Raw genomic sequence first — 10907 nt, 5'->3', positions numbered from 1 at the left:
ACCTTTCCCTTTGCCATTGATGATCTTGAGACACTCCCCTCCACTATATAACCATCCAAATATATACATTTATCAATTCTTTAACAAAAAAGCAAGAATAAGTAACGCGTCTATAAACATAACCATAAACTGCATCGCAAATCAACATGATCAAAAAGCGGATTACTCGGCGCTGCGTCACTCAATATTACATGTGGAAGCAAAGAAACTACACCTTAGGGAACATGTTTATTGTGTTCGGGGTAATACATTGGGTGCTCTCTGAGCTACAAAGGGATAAAGGAAATCCTTTCAGTACAAACTGACAAAGGTAAAACAGTATTCACAACAGCGTGTACCACATCATTGGAAATATTTCTGGGTTTAATACAAATGACATCTTCTAGTAATCTACAGCTAACTTTAATAACGTCGTCATACAGATAATGAATTAGGCTAAAATGCACTATAATATTTGGTTTGGAACGGTATCCTTAGTACATCACAAAATACATTTTGATATCCCAAAGAAGCAAGACTTGCAAGTAGGCATTTTAACATGACTAATCTACAGCTACAAAGTTCTACTCTTGATAGCATTTACCTTTCTGGGGCAGTATAACCATATAGGATAAAAGCAGAGAGTAGAATCAGTTTAACATATACACAGAAGTCCGTATTGTAAAGGCTATAAAGATTCCTTGCACATTGTACAGATGCCTTGTGCTTCTTCACGCTGTACACTTTATGTAGCGTATCTCTTGGTCCACTGCCTGGCTATCCTGTCATGCTCTGCTCTGTTGGTCAAATACTGAGTGGCTATGCTTCCAACCAAGGGATCAGCTGTGGAGGAGATAAAAAAATATATTCAATAAAAATACATTTGACAGCAAATATAGTATTCCTCTTGCATGGATAGCATTTTCATCATCCTGAAGTTACACAATTACATTGTGGTTTATAAAGGTGACATTTACAACTTGTTATCCACATAACTATGTAGTTCTTTCTTGCAGTCATGTTTATTTCAACCTCTGGAAAAATGAAACAGTGACCGTACAAGTCTTACATAGACAAAACTTGCATTTGATGTCCTTGTCCAAAACACCTTCAAGATACTAATGTTTAAGCTGTACCCCTATTAGTGTAAAAGCAGTGCTGCGCACGCACGAGTAGTGCACAATGGTACTCCTGCTCCAATATGCCAGGTCCTTACTAACTTTTGGGACATCGTTGTTGCAGCAGTGAGTATAGTCACTGGCTATATTGAGTCACCATCATAGCCAGAGATTGGTGGTGACGTGTCCATGTTGGCATGTTAACACCGTAGCAAAGTGAAAGGGACTGGTAGGAGAACGTGGTTAAACAGTAGTAGCAGGGGACGTTTAGGACTTGTTTCCAAATCAGCTCAGGGGTGCTTAAAGGGGTTGTCCCACGTCGCATACTTACCCATCTTCGTTCCTCTAAAATCTTCTGTCTTCCGGCTTTGTCTCGTCATTGGTGGGCAGGGTCACATATGCAAAGCCAAGCGGCGAGATGCCGCCGGCCCTGCGTGCGCGTTCATACACCAGTCTACCCTTCACAATGCGAATACAGACCCGACACCCTGCGGGTCTGTATTAGCATTGTGAAGGCTAGACTGGTGTATGAGCTTGCACGCAGGGCCGGCGGCATCTCGCCGCTTGGCTTTGCATATGTGACTCCGGAGCGGAACAGCATCGCTTCTGCCGCTGCTGGCTTCATGCAGGGCAGAAGCATAGCGATGTGCCTGTGCCGGCGTCTAACAGTCCCCAGCATCCGCTGTAATAGGCGGAGTTAGATGCCGGCATAGGTGAAGTCAGCAACATCGCTATGTGCCTGCCCTGCATGAAGCAAGCAGCGGCAGAAGCGATGCTGTTATTCCGTTCCTCCGCGCCGCTGCTGGCTTCATGCAGGGCAGGCACATAGCGATGTTGCTGACTTCACCTGTCCCCCAAAGGGTAAACTACCCCCCCCTCCAGGCTTGCTCCCTGCACTTAGCCCCTCCTCCCTCCCCCTTCAGAGCAGCAGATACATCACTTGACTCAGGAGCAGCTAGGTCAGGGCTGTGGCCACAAAAAAATGAATAAAGTAAGATAGTGGCCAAACAAAGGAGTTTTGCTGAAGCAATGTATTTAGGAAAAGTCTTACATCCACATTAACAAGCAGTATAGATAGGATCCTTGTGACGGGACAACCCCTTTAAACTGGTGAAAGTATAAGGAGTAGAGATGCGCGAGTAGTATTCGATCAAATACCTCCCCTGCATAGTTATTGGTGTAGTCGGTCGAATACCACGCGGTAAATGCAGTAAAAATTTGATGCCCCTCCCACCTTCCCTGGCGCTTTTTTACACCAATAACTATGCAGGGGAGGTATCCGATCGAATACTACTCACTCATCTCTAATAAGGAGTATGACCACATGGGACATGAATTCAGAGGAATAAACATTTTGCAATGAATCCGCCATGAATCCTTGGATGCAGATTTGTTGTACATTATTCACTGTGAAAATCCACAAAATAAATTGTAATATTGTAAAATGGATATTAAAGACGACCTTTCATGCCGTTTTATATACCGATACAAAGCCGACAGTGCGCTGAATTCATTGCACTGTCATCTTTCACATGATGTGCCCCGGGGCTGGAGATATCAGTGCCGCTACAGATATCTCCTCACTATCAGAAGGGCGTTCCTGACAGTCTATCTGGGCTGTGAGGAACGCCCTCTTGATAGTGCTGTCCGTAGCTCTATACTGTCAGAGGGGGCGTTACTTACTGCCCAGCCATGACACTAAGCTGTGAGGAACGCGCCCTCCTCCCCCACTGTTGACTTTCTAGCGGTATATAAAAGGTCCTCTTTAAGGGGTTGTCCACTTTCCAACCAATATGGAGAGACCCATGTTATGGTTTTGTATAATAAAAAGTTATACAATTTTCCAATATAATATGCATGTTGATTCCTTCCGGTTTTCTAGATTTCTGCTTGCTGTCACTGATTCAGCTTACTTCAAGTGGATAGAAATCAGTTCATGGTCATGTGATGGACACACTGGTGCACGGCTCGTTACGGTCACAGCATAATAATTAGAAATCTGTGTATTCATTACATGACCATGGACTGTACATCACATGACCACTGGGAGTAAGCATAAGGAATGACAGCAAGCAGAGATCTGGAAAACCGAGGAACTGATACAGAAAAGTATATTGGAAAATTGTATAGTAAAAAGTTGTACAATCAATAACATTGGTCTCAATGTTAATCAGAATGTGGACAAGAATTGTCTTTCATGGTCAAATTCTATTCAGTTTCCATTTTGATTATTTTCCACAGCAGAAGGATAACATTTCAGAAATCTTCATTAACTTGTGAGTGCCTGATCTTCTGAGGTGGGAAATCTGAGGTGTATACATCCGGAGTAGACATACCCTAACTGCTAGTCAGTAGTTGTTGAGCTCTTTCCATTGCCGTCCGTCCATAATAAGACAGATTCCCTAATTTGGACAATCTTAATAAGCCCTTGTATGTCCCCAGAGTGGTTGAACAAGGTTTCTGTGTCTAGTATTACATGTACTTGTGATGGACTGATGAGGGGGAAACACTAGTAATGACTGTACAAGACATTAAACTTGTCACGTTTCTTGGAAAAGTCTCCGATCTGCAGAGAGATCTTTTCCGAATCCTACTTGTCACACAAGGATCTCCCCAAATGTATTTTACTGATGTAAGAAATTGTCCTCCACATGCACTTGGCAGCATGGTTATTTTAATAGACACATTACTTTGCATTAAACCTTCGCCATCTGTTCTGCCCTGAAATTACAAATGTAAGAACATAATTTACAGCACGCACGGCGATATGCAATTCAGATTTGTAAGAGGACTCAATGAAGCAAAGCTGCAGCTTCAGAAGAGATCACGACTGAAGGCATTCTTGTCTTGTGTAACATTGTAAAAAAACAAATACCCCATTTGTATCAATCAATGAATACATTGGATTTAACGTTTCAAGCGTCTATTGATTCATGCTCAAATTTCAGACTCTCAATGTTATATTTCAATATATCCTTATGGGAGTATAGCCCTTTCTTTTTGTAGTCTATAAGGAAGGACTTTAGTTAGGGCTTTGACCAATCACATTCACTGTTACTCAGCAGTGACGTGGCGGGTTGGGCAGAGCTCACCATCTGGGGAAAGTTGATTAGGACTTGGTGAAATGAGACTTACATGTATAAAAAACTAAATAAATAAAAACATTTTAAATTTAAAAAAATAAACTTAATGGCTGCTTTTGGTGATCCCCACCAATAAATGTAATAAAAAAAATTGTTGCATCTCAAAAGGTATCAATAAGCTACACCTCACCCTAAACCCCCCTTCCCCCCCCAAAACCCTTAAAGTTTCGTTAATTTTTCCTATTTTCTACTGTACTCATCCACAATATATGATAGGACTTATTTTATGTTCTCGTTTAATTGAACATTTTACCTGGATTACATTTAATGGTTGATTTTAGGACACTCCCGTTTTACAGGCCACACCCCCTAGTTAGGTCACATATCTTACTCACATATCAGAAGTCCTGCTCGGATAGCATATGGTTAGAGATATAACCATTAGTGAGGCAGGATCGTCTCGATGTAAAATAATAAAAAAAAAATAAAAAAAAAATTGATGCATGCAAGTTCCTAACGATTAATTAAGCCGACTTTTGATTAATTGTCCAACCCTAACAGTTAACAGGTAATTTTTTTTATTGTACAATAGAACTATGCAAAAACTAAATACAAAATCCAATGACAGAATTGTTTTTCTTCCATTTACCCCCAGTTTTTGAAAAAGGTTTCTCAATACATTATATGGCACAATCAATGGTGCCATTAAGACACATACCTCGTCCTGCAAAAAATAAACCCCCATGTGGCTATGCTGATTACAGATATAAAAATGTTCTGACATTTAGGGGGGGGGGGAAAGTGTCCAGAGGGGGTTAATATTCATGAGTAGCTAAACTAAGATCACAGAGCACCCCCTGCCCAAATAACTGGGACTGAAAGAGGTGTTGAGCAGGGTGCCGTAACCATGGACAGAAGACCTGTGACCGCTTTCATTTTCCAGCATTGGATAGAAGTATTATTGGAGCACTTTTTGCCCCACGTGCATTTACCGACTTACCAGGGTTGCAGTCTGTCAAGAGGGAACAAATAGATAGCAAAACTTTTGATATAGTCAATGCTGGACTCCAGTTGTCTTTCAGAATATCCAAGCAGATTACTCCTTGGCTGTTGATATTACAGTGATAGATTCTGGTTCTGAATGTGACCTAAAATAAAAGTAAAATAATGATGCGTTAAACGTATATCTAGTGCTGTTGTATGAAAGGGAACGAAGAAAAAAAATCCCATCAATATTTGGAGTGACTGCTCTTTGGAGGGGAAGTCCTGGAAGTGATGATACGGCCCCCACAGAGCCCCGATCTCATTATCACCCAGTCTGTCTGGGATTACATGAAGAGACAGAAGGATTGGAGCGAACCATTTGCCTCATCATCCCTCGCCTTTACAGAGGGATACATCTGGTCATAACTATAAGTATTTTGTTAACTAAACATTGAAGGGGTTGTCTTATCATACGTCTTAAGAGATCAGCTGATGGGACTCAACTGGACCCAGCGCAGTCAGGTTCCAGCTTCAAAATCTCGAGGCTAGGTTCACATCTGCATCTGAGTCTTCGTAGGAGAATCTAGACTCTTCTTGGAGAGAAAAGTCCGGCACAGAAACCTGAAGGACGCCCAGCGGACCCCAATATAGTCTGTTTTAGCAGCCAGGCTCTCAGTTGTTTGGTTCCCTTGGTGGACCTAAACGACTGAGTTCCCTGTACCAGTGTGAACTTAGCCTAAGTTGGCAACTTATTTCATACTCCAACCCCACCAAAAATTGTTCTTGACTGCATAGCCATCATGCCCACCACTCTCTAGAATTTCTAGATTTGCTCCTGAAATTTACCACAATTATTCTTATTCATATACACCAAAGTATGTGGTGATCCCAAACTAAGAGGGGGTGTAAAAAATTTTGGGGATGTTTATCCATTTGAATGGAAGCCATGTAACACAATTTTTCCACAAACTTGATCGCGTGTGGTTTCAGAAGCCAGATCTATGGCTGGAACAGAGACAGAACCGCCACATGTGGACTTCTCCTAAAAGCAATAAAGCAAGTCCAATAAAACTATAGTAATATACATAAGCTGCCAAGACCAGATACTTCACTAGAAAGTCAATGCTTAATACTATTACGGCGTCTCGTATTGAGCTGTTGGAAAAATCCTGAGCCAATATATGTTAAAGAAAAAAAAATAACCCTTGGCATCTTGCACTATAAGGCGTCTATCTCACTTGTCTGGTCTCCTTTCTGACATCACAATGTAAAGTTTTAGAAATGGACACTAGTAAAATAATCTATTGGATAAGATTACATTTCATTTTTAATTTTAACATTACCTAATCCCCATTTTTTTCTAATAAAAAATAAAAAAAAGATACTTTTCATGAGCCATTACAATTTAATAGACTATGGCTGAACTCGCTTCAAGATCCCATATATATAGCAGTAATACATTTTAGGGAGTAAATGGCATTTTATTTCTGGCTGTACCGGATTTAAAACGGCGGCTCTTGTCTCACAATTTTATATTTGTCTCCTCTGAGTCAGATTTAGTAATGCTGTCTATAGTCATATTACAGTCTCACGCCTTCACGTTACTGATCCGCTGGGATATGCAGAAGTCTACACTAGTCTGAAACCTCCGGCCGGTCATCGCAGGCGACAGCCAAGTTTGTGAAATGACTATCTCGAATAAAAGCAACACAAGTGATATGGAGTAGCCTCGTGCTCCAAACAGAACAATTAAAGGAAGGGGCAGCCAAAATGGTGTCACAGTGGAGAACCTGAAAACAACCCCCAGATCAGCTCCTTTTCATAAAAATCAGTACAATTCCTCCCCCCACTAGTATTACTTGCCTGTCAGATGGGACCAGGAAGTAGAGACCAGCAGGACTCACTAAGCACTGGAATATCAGCAGTACAGGCTGGTAAGGTCACTTTAAGAGGGGCTTAGTTTAATATTTTTAACCCACTTTGTCCCTTTTCTAAACATTTGCATCCCCCTATGAAACTATCTCAAAAGCGCAAGTGGACTCTCTGCTGGTGGGATAATACTCTGTGGCCAGTCTCTCTCTGCGCTGGTGAACCCCTCAAGCACCGACAGGCTGAGTGGGCATTTCCTGTGTGCTGAATCGGGACCAGGAAGTAGAGACCTATTGGGACCGGTAAGCATCATATTGGCAGTGGTTGGCAAGGCAAGTACCACTTAATTTTTTTAAGCCATTAGAGACCTCTGCGGAACATTTTTAGCCTCCTTGAAAACTTTGGAGATTTCATTTACCTTTGGTGGCTTGAATGGATAATCGGATGAAAAAGTGATATCCAAAAAAAATACTCCTCCTTCGTATACGGATCCTGGTGGTCCTAGAATAGTCGACCTCCATTCATAGATGTTGTCTCCCTTTGGGCCAGCACTAGAAGCAGGAAAAATAAAAGGGTATTTAATTTCACTAAACACAAAAGAGCAATGGTTAACAGTAGAAATGGTTATATGGTTACTGTATGACAAAATAGGGTATAGGTAGTACAGACAAAAACCGGTACACTTTTACAATCGTCAAACACCAGGCCAAGAAACAGATTTTGGAAAGCTGCCAACTCCTTTAAGGGTACCCTGTTTTGTTAAAAGGGTCCCCTGATAATAAGCTGATCATAGAGTGTCCCACAAGCAAGGACCTGTAGAAGTTAGCTGTACTCTACAGTAGAACCTAGTATTCAATTCCCTGCAGCACTACCTGTGGATATGCCATAAACCCTGCTTAGATGGAGGTTCAAACTTTCGAGAATGGGGCCTCCAACCGGTGTCTCAATGCTGCAATGAGAAGAGAAATTTCCATTCACTTTCATGAGACATCCAAGAAAGGCAAGTCTCCCAGTGGATATGTTAGAAATATTCCAGATGGGAATACCCATTAATATCAAAGAGCTGTCCATATAATGTAGGGAAGTGCCAGGTCCTCCAAAGAGACAGAACTTACTTAGCATCTCTCAATTCTAAACAACAGCTCCTGCCCCCAAATAAGTGACTTTCTTTACAATATCCAGATACACTGCTTAAAAGTATTAAGAAGCAGACCCCCAAAAAGAGAAGAAGATCTAACCTATAGACAGAACTTCTTTATTATAAATATATGAACTTTCTTCTGACAAATCCGTTATATTGCTAGTTTGTAGGCGGGTGTATGGGGAATATGTTTCTAATACACTTTAAAGCTTCTTTGTTACTACAGGAAAGTAAAATAAAGTCAAATTTCATTCTTATTATAGTCAGCAGCCCCTACACTATATGCACCACTATACTGTACAGTGAACTGCCTGTCTATGGCTTCTAGCTCCTAAGCGTTCCAGTGCTCAATACAGTCCTGGCTCGTGACATCACAGCATATTCGTCATCATCTACTGCATGCCAACATAGATGTAGGTTACTAAGAGTTAGGGGACTGATGAAAAAGTATGACTGCAGAATCGGTCTATATAGGGTTAACATCTGCATCTCCCAGGAGTGTACTGCAGTCCCCAAGCACCAGTTATGTGACTTCTAGGACTGCTATAGCACTACTATAGATGTTGGAGGGTCCCAATATATATATATGTATATATACACACACACACACACACACATATCCATATACACACACAGATACATGCATATAAAAGCACACACGCGGTACCTCTAGTGCCACCTGTTGAGAAGTGGCCATTCCTAGAATTTAAAGGCCCCAAACTGAAAGGTAATCCATATCACACCTGTGGGGGTCTGATGTTTGGACCCCGTATCGATCAGCTTTTCTAGCAGCCTCCAGGCTCCTATTACTAGAAAGGTTTGGTGATGTGCTGCGCTCCCTGTCCACAAGTGGCTTCTAGAACAGCTCATCTGTGTCTGGTCTGGTCTCAAGACCCCATACCGTAAGCCATGCCTGTTTGGCTTACATCCTCATTTTGCTGTAAGGCCTGTTAAAGGACTGGACATGGACTTCTAGACCAGCGACTTTGCAGGGTGCACTAACAGCACTTTTTTTTTTTGACTGTTTGCATATCCTTTTCCTGGGAGAACACTGCATACGATTCTTGATACTCTAAAGAGAAACCGTCCCAGCAGATCTTTATTAGTAGAAACCCCATCTCTATAATATCAGAGACCTACTGAATCCTACATATAAACCCAATGGTGAAAGCCTCTTCGCTCAGTATTCGGAGGACCACAGACTCTCCACACTAATAATTAGAGGCAGAATAGAAAAAAATAAAACGGACAGACTACAAAGACACCAGTCCTCTGAATCCGGAGACTACAAGGGGTTGCCTGTCTCATGTAAATAAAGCAGAAAGCAACTTTGTCATAGACGGGAAGAAATCGGAAATTTATGTCCCTTGCCCGCTAAAGTGCCATAGAAAGCAACGAAAGAAATAAGGCTATAGTAAAGAGAGCGGCACATTTACCAGCAACGTAGGGCGGACGCCTAGTCTGAAGAGTCTTGTATGTAAATATGAAGTCCTAAAAGGTATAAACCCATCCAGATTATTATTAAAGGGGGAGGGGGGAGAGATGTTTAATGATCTCCCATTGATTAGACCCAGCACTTCTTTTTTAGGCAACTGCCATGGTAAACAGTATCAGGGGATGATATCACTCCTTTAGGAGTGTGCACCTTTACAGGCATATAGAGACTTACAAGACTTTTTCGCTCCATTGGGGGATTATAGGAAACCGTATGCATATTAACCCCTAGTCGCCAAATCACAGACACCCATCTGTAAATGACATGTGAATGTTGGACACTTTTAAACTGGACTAATGCCCCATCCAAGATATTTCTGACTATAAGGGGGGTTATCTAGGCGCACGTTACAGTATGTCAGAACTACAGATATACCGTACTTGGACCTGAATATATTACACTAATGACCTATACACAATAGAGGCCATCAGTGTCAGGCCCTGGTTCATCCATCAGCTGGCGCGGCTGCCGGAAGCTATACATGAAGTATACGGCACAAAGCCACCCTTCTCCTATTCAAATGAGTGAATGGGAGCGGGGTTGCAGTTAGAGGCGCCACTGCTACATTGTACAGAACTTCTGGAGGCTGCATCAGCTGATCAGGTCAGGGCTTAGGTGTCGGACCCTGACCGATCTAATAATATGGCCTATCCTTTGTATAGGTCCTCAATGCCCAATATGTTTAGATCTTGGACAACCTCTTTCATTATAAACCAACTACAGCTGCAGTAACCAGGCACAGCCACTACACAGTGTGAGGTGCTGTGCTTCCAGCTGGTAAACCGTGCAGACGCCCTCTCAATTAGCTGTTCGGTGGGTGTCCTTCGTCGTTCCCCACAATATCTTATTTGTGATTTTAGTCCAAGTTTCTGAAAAGCCCTGTGATGTAAATTAGCAAGTTATAACTTTTTTTAAAGTCACCAGATGACCCCTTTAATAACCAGTCAGCCAAGAGAGAGACATCCTGACTAATGGGGATACATGGACCAAATCCATCAGCTATATATGTACTATTGCTGTATTAGGATCGGGCCACACATAGAGGGGCTGCTGCGGGTATCAGAAGACCCTTTTGTCAGTATTCAAACTCTGTACTGCAAAAGATGGAAGATCATATTGAACCAACAGCGAGAAATGGACCTAACCCGCAGGACCGAACACTTTGCACTGTGGTTTTCCAGCCGTATGTGGATTAGCATTACCTGTTACTGTATATTGTACATTATAGTGGATTAGTC

The 10907-nt window shown here is 41.9% G+C and overlaps 1 protein-coding gene across 1 annotated transcript in view; it reads right to left on the bottom strand.

Annotated features, from left to right (window-relative positions):
• Nucleotides 1–215: 215 nt before the first annotated feature.
• UBE2E3 (ubiquitin conjugating enzyme E2 E3) overlaps nt 216–10907 on the bottom strand; it is a 48138-nt gene continuing 37446 nt past the window's right edge. Inside the window, exons 4-6 of the mRNA XM_075283829.1 lie at nt 7452–7584; nt 5181–5328; nt 216–822 (exon numbers count right to left, since the gene is read on the bottom strand). Coding sequence (XP_075139930.1) covers nt 725–822; nt 5181–5328; nt 7452–7584 — 379 coding nt within the window. The 3' untranslated portion in view covers nt 216–724. The remainder of the gene's footprint in view (nt 823–5180; nt 5329–7451; nt 7585–10907) is intronic.

Source organism: Leptodactylus fuscus, chromosome 8 (genome assembly GCF_031893055.1).
Source record: "Leptodactylus fuscus isolate aLepFus1 chromosome 8, aLepFus1.hap2, whole genome shotgun sequence".
NCBI lineage: Eukaryota > Metazoa > Chordata > Amphibia > Anura > Leptodactylidae > Leptodactylus > Leptodactylus fuscus.
This window is presented reverse-complemented; position numbering and strand designations above follow the sequence as displayed.